Raw genomic sequence first — 16,895 nt, forward strand, 5'->3', positions numbered from 1 at the left:
CAAATAGGTGTGCATTCAACATTTTTTTTCTCTCTATTCTTAGATGTGGTAATTGAGATATTCAAAAAACGTAGTAAAGGAGCTTATGCTTTACCACTTCAGTCACTGAAAGAGTTCGTCCTAATATACAACGATTGCCGTCAGGACCAGATTCCAAGACCAATAAGAGTTGGAGGGACATCTCCAACAATTGTTAAGCAACCTTCCCAGCTGTGTCCACGTACTTTGAAACACCCAGTAAGAAAGTCCTTGAGAAAACCATCAGCAATTAGATCACTCTCAGATGAAGTGGCTGACGAAATGAAACCCTTTCAGAAAGCTGTTTCATTGCTAACCCATGGTCAGCTACCAGTCATCGCCCAGATACGGAGCTTGTACTGTGCAGAGTCCAAAGCTAAAACCAACCCCTTCTCAAGTAATCAGCCTGCCTCTTTGGAAGGATGGAGTCAACTGCAAACCAATGTTTCCAAACCACTGATGATGGCTACACCATTTGTGTCTGGACTCAACAAGAGGTTTGCTGTAATTCGTCAACAAAGTAAGAGCTTGGAAAGTAGTCTACTCTCTAAGTAGAGCACCTGCTTCCTTCCAATTGTGCTACACCAAGTATAGCTCGTCAAAAACATCTGGAATGAAATGAAGGGAACATTACAGCAAAATGATATCTAGCCAGCTACCTTTATGTCAGGAGGCAAGTCAACTCCAGTGAGGCAAATGGAGGTCCATGCTGACAGATTCCATGCTTCACTGCAAGATGAACAAATTGTTCAGCTGTAGTAAAACTGCAGTGTTCACAATGCAGTTGTGGATGGACGAAGAGAAACATCTGATAGCATTCTGTCTGTTCATTCAGTTTGTCAAATTAAAATCTGTCCCAGTTACATGTAGTCTTCTGTACACTCTCATATCAGTACAAAATATTTTTTCTTATTTTACAGCAGTGGTTATGCAGTTCAGTTGCAAAAAAAATCTGAATTATTACACAAGATTTTAGCATTCCCAATATATGACTTTATTCCTTAAAAGTACAGTATCATTTTATAGAATAACTAATTGACAACACTGTTACATTGCAAAGTGGTGTTGATGGGAGCAGAAATTGCAAAGGCATAGTGATAGACCAAGTGGTCAAAACTGTGGCAGATGGAGTTCAGTATGGAGAAGTGATGCTATCCACTTTGGATCAAATACAAATTGATCAGAGTATTTTATAAATGTTGAGAAGCTAGGAACCCTGCAGCAGCAGAGATATTTAGGGATCCAAGTACAGAATTTGCTAAAAGCTAGTGAACAGTTACAAAAAAATAATTAAATGTCTCTAGGAATATAAAGGGAGAAAGTTATGTTTCAGTTACATAAAGCCCTAGTCAAACCTGGTTATTCATCCATGGGATGTGGGTGTCATCGGCAAGGTCAGCATTTATTGCCTGTACCTAATTGCCCTTGGGAAGGTGGTGGTGAGCTGTCTTCTTAACAACTGAAAGGTTTGCCAAGCCATTTCTGATGGAAGTTAACAGTCAACAACATTGCTGTGGGTTTGGATTCACATCTGGGTCAGACCAGGTAAGGATGGCAGATTTCCTTCCACCGAAGGACATGAATGAACCAGATGGTTTTTATAACAATCAGTTTCATGGTCACCATTGCTGACACTAGCTTTTTATCCCAGATTCATTAACTGAATATAAATTCACCAGCTGCTGGGGTGGGATCTGAATTTATGTCTCTGGAACATTACAGGCCTCTGGATTACTTGCCCAGTAATACAACCACAATGTTACTGTACCCCTGGAGTATTATGTACAGTTATGATCCGGTTAGGGACCAATAACCTTTTGTCCAAAGTCTGAAATCCCAGCTACCCACTAGGAGAGTAAAGCCACAAGATTCCATGGTTTTAAACAAAGAAAATTAAGTTTACTATAAAAAGTCAGAAAAGTAAAACACTCTCCAATATCTATCTTATACTCTAACATTCAGAATTAACATGAAGTAAATATGAATTAAATTGAACACACCACACTGCACATTAAATGGCAGATGCGACCAAGACAGATCAAATGGATTTCTCAGCAACCCATCCAGATGTCAATAACCACTGAGTCACAAAATCTCGATAAAACTCTGTCTCCCTCAGAGGGATTTCAACTCTTCACTTTAGAAAATCTAGCCTCTAAATTGCCTCAAAAACCACTCCAACTCAGACTGCCTCGACTGCTCATCTCCCAATGGTTCAATCCCTTCTCCTGAGATTGAGTTCCATGGGATTCACAAAGCTACACTCCCACATCGAATTACCAGCACACTTCCAACTCTTTCACAGACTGCTATCTAAATTAGTTTAAAAACATTCATTTTCTACAGTTAAACTACCCAGAACTAAACATTACCTCTAAAATATTAACATGAACCATGAACTAGATATTCATCACAGTACCACAGGAAGGATGTTTTGGATGCATTTGCAGTACAGATTCACCAGAATGACACCAGGGCTAAAAGGTTAAATTAAGTTGCACATATTAAGACTTGTATTTCCTTGAATGGAAAAGTTTAAGGGTGATATAATTTAGGTGTTTAAGATCATTGAATGAGTTGATAGGTTGGATAGAGATAAATTATTTTGTCTGGTGAGGGACTTCAGAACAAGGGTGCATAACCTTAAATTAGAGCCTGGCTGTTCAGAGGTCAGGAAGCACTTCTTCACACAAAGGTAGTGAAAATCTGGAACTCTCCTTCCTTCCAAAAGCAGTTGAGGTTGGAGGTCAATTGAAAAATCAAATTTGACACTCCAGTACAGTACTGAGTGTGCGCTGCATATCAGGCAAGATGTTAAACCATGGCCCTGCCTGCTTTCTCAGGTGGATGTAAAAGATCTCCTGGCACCATATTAGAGAAGTGCAGGGTAATTATTCCCAGCCAATATTTATCCCTCAATCAATATCACAAAAACAGATGATCTGGTCCTTATCGCATTGCTGTTTGTGGGAGCTTGCTATGTGCAAATTGGTTGCAGTGTTCCCTACATTACAATAGTGACTACACTTCAAAAGTACTTCACCGGCTGTACCTTTGGGACGTGTTGTGGTCATGAAAGGCACTATATAAATGCAGTCTTTTTGTGGCATTCACAGGTGGAGATAAAACTGTAGTGTTGGTGCCATTTGCCTGTGTGATTGCATTGATACACCATCATGCAGAAGACAGAGGAGCAGGCCCCACATTACACTCAAACCCACACCACTCATTGGTTTTGTATTGGAATCCTGAACGTCCGAGGCATACAGAGGCAATTCGGCATATTTGCCCTCTAAATTGCTATTTGAAAAGTGGAGGATCCGGAGGATTGCCCTGGAGTCTCCAGGAATTAAATCTCCTGGACACTGCGGTGAGCAACCTGGAGATAAAAAATCACAGGTGGGCTATTTAAAAAAATAGCAGCTTTTAAAAAAAAACTTTTAGTGTTTTTGTTTACCAGCTACAAACTATGAGATATGGATGAAAAAAGGATCGTTTGCCTGTCAGTCAGTAATCATCCAATGAAGAGTCTATTCAATTGGCTGGGAAAGGTGATAAATCCTGAGTATGGACATGTTGGGTGACCGGTAGGGTAGGGTAGGATAGGGTGGGGTGGGTGGAAGCAGGAGGACATGTGATGATACCTCCAGGAAAATCTCCAATCAGAGTTAGAAAGTTCAGGTAATTGGTGAAAGCAAAATACAGTGGATGCTGGAAATCTGAAATAAAGAAAATGTTGGAAAAACTCAGGTCTGACAGCATCTGTGAAGAGAGAAACAGTGCTAATGTTTCAATTTCATATGGCTCTTCAGAGCTGGGTAGCTAGGGTAATTGGTGTGTCTGCAATGAGAGTGTTTTGAAATCCCTAATTAGAATCAATTCAAGAGGTAGGCTATGCTCCATTGAAACTTTAAACACCATATTCCATTTTATTCCTATCTAAAGAAGCAACTTAGCCAAGAGTAATCAGCATTTTGTTTAGTTGCACAGATTTTGAAGATCAGTTAAGAAGAATAAACTTATTGATCACTGTACACAGGTCCAAGGCAAAACTGAAAATTAGGATGATGCAGTGAGTTAGACACTGGCCTTTTGCTGTGTTCAATCCAGCCCAGGCTAGTGAAATGAAAGTTTCTTCTGTCTCTTAGCTGTAAGGGACCTCTGAAACTGAGCTTAGGCAGTCTCCATCCAGGCTATGCTTAATTATGGGTCACAACATAAAACTATGCTAATTTGACAAACTCAATCCAAGAGACCACAGAATGGAGAAATGGAAAGGTTTCAGAGGGGTGATCTTCTGAGATTGAAGCTAGAACACTTTGTTGCAATATAGTAAAAGTGAACCTTAATCTGCTTCTGTGTTTCCCATATGTTGGGCATACCTGATGCTGACGCTGAGATGGAAGATATCCCTTTCCACAGGACAAACGCCCCAAAGAAGGAAAGTTAAGAATAAGTAACATCTTAATTTAACAAAAACAGAATTACCTGGAAAAACTCAGCAAGTCTGGCAGCATCGGCGGAGAAGAAATCAGTTAACGTTTCGATAAACGTTAACTGATTTCTTCTCCGCCGATGCTGCCAGACTTGCTGAGTTTTTCCAGGTAATTCTGTTTTTGTTTTGTTTTGGATTTCCAGCATCCGCAGTAGCTTTTAGCTTTTTGTTAACATCTTAATTTAGTTGCACTAAAATTATAACTAAGTAATTATAACTAAGTCAGTCAAAAGACCAAACCGTCAGGCAGTTAGCTCAATGCAAGTCATGCCTATTTTGGGAATCTTTAACTCAAAGAACAATATTGCTGTCAATTAATTTGCTTTCCATTCACAGGGTGGTCCAACCCATCCAACAAAATAAAAGCGGTGATCAGTGGGTTTAGGTTCGAACTCAGGGCATAGGATTTGGAGATTCATTAGAAGAACTGGAGCAGTGGTCTCATGAAGACACTGCACTTTTTGGGTATGGGCAACTTTCTATTCAAACTTCCAGCAATGGCCTTCTTGGTATCCAGTCGTTTCCCTTCCTTTCTCTGCTTGCTTCTCCTCCTCACTGTTAAACGTTTTTAAACCAAATTTCTGCTAATGCCCACTTCTCATGATAGCGAAAAGTTTGATTAAAGGCCATTGCTCTCACCTTGTCCCCCATGTCAACACAGAAGTAGAAAGACCGCCATTTATGAAGCTCTGTGTTTGCTGCCAACGCTGTGCATGCGCAGTTCAAGTGCTACTTCGTGATGTCATTGCGAGCGAACGGCCAGGACTAAAGATGGCGCTGCTCAAATCATCACAGCCCTCTTTTAGGCGGCGGAGTCCTTTTATTTGTCCTTGGGGCTTCCTTGATGGCTCCACAAAGTTAACACAACAGTTCCAAATCCACTAGATGGAGAAAATGCCTAAACTTAACCATATGCAACGTATTCAACCAACTGGCTGCGTCACATTTTTAACCCTCGGTGGGATAGCAGTGAATTAAACAGGCTATTGGGAGAAAAGTCTCAGATTGCAAGCTGTTTCATTAAATATGTAACTTTTCTTGCATATGAACTGTCTCCAGTTTCAAAATGCATGTACAGTACTGTTAAAATAATGTGGTTTCCACGAGTTTCACTGCGTCCCTGAGGAGGACCGCACGAGGGCAGACTGACGTAACGGCGGATGTACGTATTGACGTCATTGACGCAAGCGCAGAGGGGTGTCGGCAGGCTGGGGCTGGCCGCGGCGGAGAGACGTAATTGGTTTTCTGCGCATGCACAAACAGGTAGCGGTGGCCGTCTGGCGCGGCCATCTTACATCGGCAGGCGATGCAGTGTTTGTTAAGTACCTTTAAAGGACTTTAGCCAATGATAGTTTTAATGGATACTGCTGTATTGTAGGAATTTTGGCAGCCAATATACACACAGCAAGTTCCCACAAAGAGTGTGATGGCTACCAGACAATCTGTTTTCTTTATTCTTTCACGGGATGTGAGCGTCACTGGCCAGGCCAGCACTGGTTGCCCATCTGTAGTTGCTCTTGAACTGAGTGGCTTGCTAGGCCAACAGAGAGGGCAGTTAAGAGTCAACCACTTTGCTTTGGGTCTGGAGTCAGATGTAGGCCAGATTGGGTAAGGCTGGCAGATTTCCCTTACTAAAGGACATTAGTGACCCAGGTGGGGTTGTACAAGCAATCGATGGTAGTTGTCATGGTCACCAGAGACTGGCTTTGTTCCATATTTATGAATTTAATTTAAATTCCACCAGCTGCCGTGGTGGGATTGGAACCCGTGTCTCCCATCCTGGACTAAAATAAAAGCAAAATACAGCGGATGCTGGAAATCTAGAACACAAACAAAAATACCTGGAAAAACTCCTGGACTCCTGGATTACTAGTCCAGTGACATTACAACTATGTCACTGTCTCCTCGTTTTCTTGACATTGGCTGGGGGGAAAATATCAGGCAGAACACGGGGTGAACTCAACTGTTCTTCCTTGAAATAATGCCATGGGACCTTTTTTGTCCACCTGAATGGGGAAACAGGGTCTCAGTTTAATATCTTATCTGAAATACAGCTCCTCTGCTTAAGTAAGGTACTAGATTTTTTTCAGCCACTTGAATTGTCTGGGCTGAGGGTTGAGTCCACAACCTGACTTAGAGATGAGAGTAGCTACCCACTGAGCCACAGCTGAAACATTCAGAAGAGGAAATAAGAAAATAGAGAATTCATGAGTTAACACCCAGTTTTAAAATGACAAACTATACAAAAGGTTTTTGGTATCCATTAAAGATACTTTCTCATTTTGACCATTGTTCTCAGCATAAGTGGAATGAAGGCAACAGTTTAGAAAATGTCATAAGTATATTAAGGTAGTTTTATACACTCAGAGTTTCAGTGTGATGACATTTCCTCTTGGTATCAAAGCATTTGGAAATTGCAACAGGATTGAGAAATTTGAAATGCAATTTCAAAGTTCCCCCATCATGGTGGCCCAAGCATCAAAATATTTATCTTTGGGATAGTTGCAACAATTGATGGGAACCTCCCTTCCCCCACCACCTCATGCCTCATTCGATAAACTGTTGACGTCAGTCAATCCATGAGGTACGAACTGAAGCAATGTCAGAGTCTTCTCTAACTTCCTGCCAATAGTCACAATCTCAACCAATGTCTCTCCAGAGAGTTAATCTCCGGAATGCTGTGACCCTCTTCCCGCAAGGCAAAGAAAGACAGAAGCCTTGCATTTATATAACGCCTTTCACAATCTCGGAACATTCTAAAGTGCTTTAAAGCCAATGAAATATTTTTGAATTGTAGCCAAAGCATTAGGCAATTTGCAAACTGCAAGTTCTCACAAACAGCATTGAGATAATGACCAGACAATTTGTTAATTATTGGGGTATGGATTGAAGGATCAACATTGACTAGGTTTTAAGGGGAAACCTGTGTTCTTCTTCGAGTAGTGCCATGGGATCTTACACTTCCCTGCTGTGGTCACCACAAAATTCTTACTGAAATGATGATATTTATAGATGATTCATTGGAATATATCTTGTAAAATAAACCTTGCCTTTTCCAAAAGCACCTCTGAGTCAGAGCATCATGGGTTCAATGTGCACACCAGTGAGCTGAGCACATAAGCCAATCTGATACTCAAATGTGGCACTGAGGGTGTACCGCACTGTTGGAATTGCTGTACTTCAGATGAGGCATTAAACCAAGTCCCTATCTGCCCACTCTGGTGGATGTAAAAGATGCCATGGCGCTATTTCAAAGAGCATTGGGTTCTTTCTGATACAAAAACAAAAATACCTGGAAAAACTCAGCAGGTCTGACAGCATCTGCGGAGAGGAACACAGTTCACATTTCGAGTCCGTATGACTGTTCAACAGAACTAAGGAAAAATAGAAAAGAGGTGAAATATAAGCTGGTTTAAGGGGGGATGGGACAAGTAGAGCTGGATAGAGGGCCAGTGATACGTGGAGATAACCAAAAGATGTCATAGACAAAAGGACAAAGAGGAGTTGAAGCTGGTGATATTATCTAAGGAATGTGATAATAAAGGTACAGATAGCCCTAGTGGGGATGGGGTGGGGGGAAGGGATCGAAATAGGCTAAAAGGCAAAGATAAAACAATGGATGGAAATACATTTAAAAATAATGGAAATAGGTGGGAAAAGAAAAATCTATATAAATTATTGGAAAAAAGGGGGATCGGAAAGGGGGCGGGGATGGAGGAAAGAGTTCATGATCTAAAATTGTTGTACTCAATATTCAGTCCGGAAGACTGTAAAGTGCCTAGTCGGAAGATGAGGTGCTGTTCCTCCAGTTTGCGTTGAGCTTCACTGGAACAATGCAGCAGGCCAAGGACGGACATGTGGGCATGAGAGCACGGTGGAGTGTTGAAATGGCAAGCAACAGGGAGGTCTGGCTCATGCTTTGGGTGACAAAGCGGTCACCCAGTCTGTGTTTGGTCTCTCCAGTGTAGAGGAAACCGCATTGGGAGCAGCGAATGCAGTAGACTAAATTGAGGGAAGTGCAAGTGAAATGCTGCTTCACTTGAAAGGAGTGTTTGGGCCCTTGGACGGTGAGGAGAGGGGAAGTAAAGGGGCAGGTGTTGCACCTTCTGTGGTTGCATGGGAAGGTGCTGTGGGAAGGGGTTGAGGAGTAGGGGGTGATGGAGGAGTGGACCAGGGTGTCCCGGAGGGAACAATCCCTGCGGAATGCTGCCAGGGGGAGGGGTGAAGGGAAGATGTGTTTGGTGGTGGCGTCATGCTGGAGTTGGCGGAAATGGCGGAGGATGATCCTTTGAATGCGGAGGCTGGTGGGGTGATAAGTGAGGACAAGGGGGACCCTATCATGGTTCTGGGAGGGAGAGGAAAGTGTGAGGGCGGATGCGCGGGAGATGGGCCGGACACGTTTGAGGGGATTGTCAACCACCGTGGGTGGAAAACCTCGGTTAAGGAAGAAGGGAGACATGTCAGAGGAACTGTTTTTGAAAGTGGCATCATCAGAACAGATGCGACGGAGGCGAAGAAACTGAGAGAATGGGATGGACTCCTTACAGGAAGCGGGGTGTGAGGAGCTGTAGTCGAGGTAGCTGTGAGCGTCGGTAGGCTTGTAATGAATATTGGTGGACAGTCTATCACCAGAAATTGAGACAGAGAGGTCAAGGAAGGGAAGGGAAGTGTCAGAGATGGACCATGTGAAAATGATGGAGGGGTGGAAATTGGAAGCAAAATTAATAAATTTTTCCAGGTCCGGAAGAGGGCATGAAGCAGCACCGAATCAATCATTGATGTACCGGAGAAAGAGTTGTAGGAGGGGGACGGAGTAGGACTGGAACAAGGAATGTTCCACATACCCCATAAAGAGACAGGCATAACTGGGGCCCATGCAGGTACCCATAGCCACACCTTTTATTTGGAGGAAGTGAGAGGAGTTTAAGGAGAAATTGTTCAGTGAGAGAACAAGTTCAGCCAGACGGAGGAGAGTAGTGGTGGATGGGGATTGTTCGGGCCTCTGTTCAAGGAAGAGATGGAGAGCGATCAGACCATCCCAGTGGTGGATGGAGGTGAAGCGGGATTGGATGTTTGGAGGCAGTTGGGGCCAGGGAACTGGAAATTGTTGATATGATGTAGGGTGTCAGAGGAATCACGGATGTAGGTGGGAAGGGACTGGACAAGGGGAGAGAGAATGGAGTCAAGATAGCAAGAAATGAGTTCTGTGGGGCAGGAACAGGCTGACACGATCGGTCTGCGGGACAGTCCTGTTTGTGGATTTTGGGTTGGAGGTAGAAGCGGGCCGTCTGAGGTTGTGAGATTATGAGGTTGGAAGCTGTGGAAGGAAGATCTCCAGAGGAGATGAGGTCAGTAACAGTCCTGGAAACAATGGCTTGATGTTCAGTGGTGGGGTCATGGTCCAGGGGGAGGTAGGAGGAAGTGTCTGCGAGTTGACGCTCAGCCTCTGCGAGGTAGAGGTCAGTGCGCCAGAAAACAACAGCACCACCCTTGTCAGCAGGTTTGATGACAATGTCAGGGTTGGACCTGAGAGAACGGAGTGCAGCAAGTTCAGAGAGAGACAGGTTAGAGTGGGTGAGAGGAGCAGAGAAATTGAGACGACTGATGTCACGCCGACAGTTCTCAATGAAAAGATCAAGAGAAGGTAAGAATCCAGAGAGAGGGGTCCAGATGGAGGGAGAATATTGGAGGTGGGTAAAAGGATCCGTTGAACGGGGAGAGGACTCCTGCCCAAAGAAGTGAGCACGGAGATGAAGGTGACGGGAGAAGAGTTCAGCATCGTGCCGAGCCCTTTCTTTCTTTCTGATGTCCTGGGTAGTTGATATCGCTGCACTAAAACAGATGATCTGGTCTTTGACCCATTGCAGTTTATGGGACCGTGCTATGTGCAATTTGGATGCTGGGTTTATACATATACGCATATATATATTATATATATATATATATAATAATATATATATATAAAACAGTGACTATACTTCAAAAGTACTTAATTGGCTGTAAAGCGCTTTAGGATATCGTAAGGGCATGAAAGAATGCAAGTCTTTCTTTTATCCTGTCTGAGTTTGATGCGACATGAACAAATAGAGAATTACAAAAGACCTTTGGTCAGCTTAACACTGATCTGAGTACATGCACCAGGCTTGAGAAAGTAACAACAGTTGTTGCTTCGCGGATTCTACAGGAAACTGAAGACGTAAGGAGAACTTGAGATTTACACAGACAGGAAGCAGTGCAGTTTGTTAACTATCCACCACAAACCCCTTGGGTTAGATGATAGTTAGTAATATTGTTAAGTTTGGACTGATCACTACCTTTTCAACCAAGGAAACGACAAGGAAAAGAAACTTGGTTGTTTAAAAAATATTTTGGTTGCTTATAACTTCGCAAAGTATATTTCCTGATTTTCTTCAGTGACGTACTATGTGAAGCAAGATGTTTATGTGGAAAATTTATGATGTGTGTAAGTTAACTTGCCTACCTAGTGAGTGGGCTTAAACTTTATGCTTTCCAAGCGCATGTGGTTTACAATATGGGCTGCATGATCGCTACCCCTCGATGTTGCAGAGCAGCCAATGAGCAAGAACATGAGGACTTGGTACAAATACCAAGCGCCAGGTATGTGCTAGGACTCTTTCACTGATCAACTACCAGCCATTGTGATTCTGTGATTCTGTAACTGTGAGCTTGGAAATGATGTGTGGTTTATTAAGGAATGAATAGAACATCCTGAGTGGTCCAGCTATTTAGACCAAAACCCTAAACATTCTTATTACAAACTAGGGAAGTAGAGAGGGTTTTAAACTAAATAGTGGGGACAAGGGATCAAATTTGGGAAGATGTAGTAAATCAAAGAGCAGAGACAAGCAGAGAGGAAAGAAAAAGGTATTATTACGGGAAATGAAAAACAGACCGTGACAGGAGAGCACAAATCTAACAGTAAATCAACAGATGAAACTAGAGGTTATAAAAAGAATAAAAGGATAAAACTAAAAGCTCTGTATCTGAATGGACATAGCATTCGAAACAAAACAAATGAACTGACAGCGCGCATAGAAATAAATAATTACGATTTGATAACCATTACGCAGACATGGCTGCAGGAGATCATGGGTTTGGACCTGAATATTGAAGGGTACAGGATGTTTAGGAAAGACAGGAAGTGAGGAAAAGGTGGAGGGATGGCTCTTTTAGTTAATGATGGTATTAGCACAATAGGGAGGGATGACTTAAGTTCAGGAAACCAGGATGTGTAAACGGTTTGGGCAGAGATAAGAAATGGTAAAGACAAGAAGTCACTCGTGGGAGTTGTGTACAGGCCTTCTAACAGTAACTGCATGGTAGGGTTGAGCATAAAGTAAGAAATAATTGGAGCTAGTCAGAAAGGCACAGCGATAATCATGAGAGATTTTAATTTACATATAGACTGGAAAAGTCAGATGGGCAAAGATGGCCTAGATGCAGAGTACATTGAATGTTTTTGGGATAGTTTCTTAGAATAGCATGTTCTGGAGCCAACCAGAGTGCAGGCTTTGTTTGACCTGGTATTGTGCAATGAGATGGGAGTAATTAATGATCTCCCCTAGGCAGCAGCAATCATAACATGATTGAATTTTACATTCAGTTTGAGGGAGAGAGAAGTGGGTCTGAGACTAAGTTTAAATAAGGGCAATTATGAGGGCATGAAAGCTGAGCTAGCTAAAGTGAATTGGCAAATTAGGTTAAGGGATAGGTCAATAGAGATGCAGTGGCTGATATTTAAGGGGATATTTCAGAATGCACAGAATAGGTACATTCCAATGAGTAAGAAAAGTCCAAGGGATAGACAGAACATCCGTGGTTAACCAGAAAGGTTAAAGTTAGTATTAAATTTAAAGAAAAATAATATAATTGTGCAAAGAGAGATGGAAGGCCAGAAGATTGCACAGAATATAAAGAACAGCAAAGAATGACCAAAAGACTAATAAGGAGGGAAAAATTAGAGTGAGAGAGAAAGCTAGCCAGAAATATAAAAATATTTAGTAAGAGTTTTTATAAATATTTTTTTAAAAAGAGTTAACAAAGTGAGCATTGGTCTTATAGGGCTGAATTTTGCCCTTGACGGGCAGGCGGGCCTGACTGACTCGGCGGCGGGCAGGCAGCCGATCGCCTCCACTGAAACGGGCCCCGCTGTCATTTTAAGTGGGCGGGCCAATTAAGGCCCGCCCAGCGTGATGCCCGATGTGAAGCACTATGCGCTTCCTGTGCAGACCGAGGCGGGGAAGGGGGGGGGGTGGGTGGATTCCCCAAATGCGAGAGTGCGCTCTTTCACACATGCGTGCGAAAGAGCGCACATCTCTCTGAGGCTAAGTGGTGCCTCAGGGAGATCGCTGAAAGGTTTTCAAAGTTTAAAAATAGAAAAATAAAAAAATCATTAACATGTCCCCCTCATGTGACAATGTCACACGAGATGGGACATGTTAATAAAGTGCACAACAACTTTATTAAACGGTGTTAAACCCGACATGAAACCTCATCCCACCAGTGGATGAGGTTTGTTAAAAAATCACTTACTCGCCTGCCCGTTGGGCCCGCGTGCCGAGCCGAAGTTCACATGGGCTCCTCAAAATTGACGTCAATTGCCGAGTTAAGGGCCTTAACAAGGCCTCTAATTAATGGCGGGCGTGCGTCACACCGCATAGCGTGCCTGCCCACCTAAATATCGTAATGCCGCGCGCTGACGTCAGGACGCTCGCGCGACGTCAGCGCGTGACTTTTTAAGCGCTGTCGTGAGGGTTCCGCCACCCGTGCCTCAGCCAGAAAATTCAGCTCATAGAAAGTGAGTCTGGAGAATTGATAATGGAAAACGAGGAGATGGCGGATGAATTGAACAGGTATTTTGCATCTGTTTTCACCATAGAGGATACAAGTAACCTTCCAGAAACAGCTATAAACCAGGAAATGGAAGTGAGGAAGGAAGTCAGGAAAATTACAGTCACCAGAGAAGTGGTATTGAGCAAATTGTTGGAGCTGTGGGCTGACAAAAGCCCGAGTCCTGATGGACTTCATCCTAGGGCCTTAAAAGAAGTGGCTAGTGAGATAGTTGATGCATTGGCTTTAATTTTCCAGAACTCCTTAGATTTAGGGAAGGTCCCATTAGATTGGAAGGTAGCACATATAACTCCATTATTCATAAAGGGAGGGAGACAGAAAGCGGGAAACTACAAGCCAGTTAGCATAACATCCTTCATAGGGGAAATGTTAGAAGCTATGATTAAAGAAGTTATAGCAGGGCACTTGGATAAGCTCAAGGTCATCAGGCAGAGTCAGCATGGTTTTGTGAAAGGGAAATCGTGTTTAACCAATTTATTGAAGTTCCTTGAGGAAGTAACATATGCTATGGATAAAGGGGAACCGGTGGATGTACTGTACTTAGATTTCCAGAAGGCATTTGATAAAGTGCCACATCAAAGGTTGTTGCAGAAAATAAAAGCTCATGGTATAGGGGTGACATATTGGTATGGATAGAAGATTGGCTGGCTAACAGAAAGCAGAGAGTAGGCATAAATGGGTCTTTTTCAGGTTGGCAAGATGTAACGAGTGGCATGCTACAGGGATCAGTGCTGGCACCTCAATTGTTTACAATTTTTATCAATGACTTGGATGAAGGGATTGAAGCGATGATTGCCAAGTTTGCTGATGACACAAAGATAGGTAGGAAAGTAAGTTGTGAAGAGGACGTAGGGAGGCTACAAACAGATATAGATAGGTTAAGTGAGTGGGAAAAGTTCTGGCAGATGGAGTATGATGTGGGAAAATGTGAAATTGTCCATTTTGGCAAGAAAAATAAGAGAGAAGCATATAATCTACATGGTGAGAGACTGCAGAGCTCTGAGGTGCAGAGGGATCTGGGTATCCTAGTGCATGAATCACAAAAGGCTCGTATGCAAGTACAGCAAGTAATTAGGAAAGCTAATAGAATGTTATCATTTATTGCGAGGGGAATTGAATACAAAAGTAGGGAGGTTATGCTTCAGTTCTACAGGGTACTAGTGAGACCACATTTGGAGTGCTGTGTACAGTATTGGTCACCTTTATTTAAGGAAGGATGTAAATGCGTTAGAAGCAGTTCAGAGAAGGTTTACCAAACTAATACATGGAATGGGTGGGTTGTATAATGAGGAAAGGTAAGACAGACTAGGCTTGTATCCGCTGGAGTTTAGAGTAAGACGCGACTTGATTGAAACATATAAGATACTGAGGGGCTTGACAGGATGGATGTGGAGAGGATGTTTCCTCTTGTGTAAGAATCTAGAACTAGGGGTCACTGTTTAAAATTAAGGGATCACCCATTTAAAACAGAGATGAGGCAAAATTTTTCTCTCAGAGAGTCATAAGTCTTTGGAATTCTCTTCCTGAAAAGGTGGTGGAAACAGAGTCTTTGAATATTTTTAAGGCAGAGGTGGATAGATTCTTGGTAAGCAAAGGGATGATAGGGTATCAGCAGTAGGTGGGATGCAGATTTCAGGTTACTCTCAGATCAGCCATGATCTTATTAAATGGCAGAGCAGCCTCGAGGGGCTGAATGGCCTACTCCTACTCCTTGTTCATATGTTTGTATGTAAATGTGGAAATAAATTTCAAACAAGGGGTAGACATGATTCAATGATTATAATCTCTGATGTTTTGGTCTGGTGCATATTGCATAGCAGGATTCCCCATTGGTTTAAATGTACCATCTTGTCAAGTACTGAGACATGCAGAGCTAGAAAGTGCCATATTTGACCCCTGGTGAATGCCAAGCCAACTGACCTCAACCGGACTAGTAATTTGGGTGCGTCAATGGCTTTGATTCTCCCAGGGCTGTCAAGGGAGTGAAGAAAATTAGTCAGGGTTCCAATTCCTGGTTGCTGTTTAATGGCCCCTTCAAGAAACTGCATGTTTTGTGGATATAAGAATAGGATTAGGATTAGAATTGACTTTGATGCCTGTATTGCCTACTCACTCCAAAAGGGAGAATTTCTACTTGAGGAAAATGTCAGAGTTACACAGCAACTCTGTCAATGCACCCCAGCGAGCGTCAGAGGATGGAATTTTCCAATCCGATGGGAAAATCTCTGAACTGGTGATCCGGGTTTTTGCTTTAGAATCTTCCTGGTAAGCGCCTACCCCTTGCCTATCTTTCAGGGTCAGGCTCACTTGCAAGCGGATGATGTGTCTTCATTGGTACCTCACTGCCAGTGGGCAGCTGCTTCAGATGGATAGGAGGGAAGTGATTGCAGTGCCTCCCAAAGCCAACAGTGGCTGGCAGAAGGAAAGGAAGTTTTTAAATCTCCCGCACTGATTGATTGTGCTGGTGATCCTTTAAATTTGCAACCCTTCCTTTCCCCCAACCACCACCATTCCCCCCACCCCAACCCTCAGCCCTAACTGCCTGAGCACAAACAGATACCAAGAACACTCTGGCATTCCTGGTGCCCACCACAACTAATAAAACCTGGCCTTGCTCCCTTACAGGAAGCCCTGGAAATGGTGCCAGAATCTAGGAGGCCTCAGAAAATCCAAACCAGCGGTTTTACCACAGGAGGTGGGGTGGGGGACAGGGATGGTAATCTTAGTTTTTTTTAAAGAGGTGAAGGTCTGAAGTCCATATCCCCGAGAGGCACTAATGTCAAGGAGCAGAAGCGGGTCACTTGAGAACAAATGACTAGATAATAAACTTGTGTTTTGAAAGCAGGCAAATGTGGGAAGACAGAAATACTGAGAATGACTTTCATTGTTTCAGGTCCCCAGTAGAGAAGGAGAGCACATGTGTAGGCTCACATGAAAAAGAAGACAGTTGAGGTTTTGGGTGTAGAACTGGTACGATAGGCGAACCTGTTTATATGACTAACAAAAACTTAGAGCAGGGAGAGGGTGGAGCTGAGCAACAGGCAAAAATTACAAGTGTGCAAACTCATTTTCTAAAGAGATACTCGGGAGCTTAAACAGATACTTTGAGTTCAGTTGTATTGAAGGGTCTCACCTGAAATGTTAGCCTCACCCATCTCAATTAAGTACTGATACATCCACTTTGTATTTCTGTATTTGGGTATCAATTAAACACCTTTCTGCATTTTATTTCCTTTTACCACACAATAAGCAAAAATTTGAATGAGTTACAAATGTGCTAAAACCAAACTACCAGATCACGGACTATCTTCTTGTCTGTGTGATCTAACTGCTTGCCACATTTGGCTAAGTAACAACAGTGACCACTTCCTGGCCTGTGCAGTCGATAAGAAATGTGATCAGCTGTTTTTATTAACAAATAGTGGACAGGAACTTCATCTCATTTCTTGTTTAAGAGACCAATCTGAGTACAGATTACCTACCACACTTTCCAAATCACCCCTGTGCTCGA

The 16,895-nt window shown here is 42.9% G+C and overlaps 2 protein-coding genes across 4 annotated transcripts in view; both read left to right on the plus strand.

Annotated features, from left to right (window-relative positions):
• The window catches only part of LOC144691134 (protein polyglycylase TTLL10-like), a 53,509-nt gene extending 52,629 nt beyond the window's left edge, over window positions 1-880 (plus strand). The window contains exon 10 of the mRNA XM_078559201.1: window positions 44-880. Coding sequence (XP_078415327.1) covers window positions 44-573 — 530 coding nt within the window. The 3' untranslated portion in view covers window positions 574-880. The remainder of the gene's footprint in view (window positions 1-43) is intronic.
• Window positions 881-10,719: 9,839 nt separating this feature from the next.
• LOC144690403 (putative pleckstrin homology domain-containing family N member 1) overlaps window positions 10,720-16,895 on the plus strand; it is a 46,948-nt gene continuing 40,772 nt past the window's right edge. For all 3 annotated transcript variants that reach the window (XM_078557876.1, XM_078557878.1, XM_078557877.1), the window contains exon 1: window positions 10,720-11,131. In XM_078557876.1, the coding sequence (XP_078414002.1) occupies window positions 11,046-11,131 (86 nt within the window). In that variant the 5' untranslated portion in view covers window positions 10,720-11,045. The remainder of the gene's footprint in view (window positions 11,132-16,895) is intronic.

The sequence above is a fragment of the Cetorhinus maximus genome, chromosome 15 (genome assembly GCF_964194155.1).
Source record: "Cetorhinus maximus chromosome 15, sCetMax3.hap1.1, whole genome shotgun sequence".
NCBI lineage: Eukaryota > Metazoa > Chordata > Chondrichthyes > Lamniformes > Cetorhinidae > Cetorhinus > Cetorhinus maximus.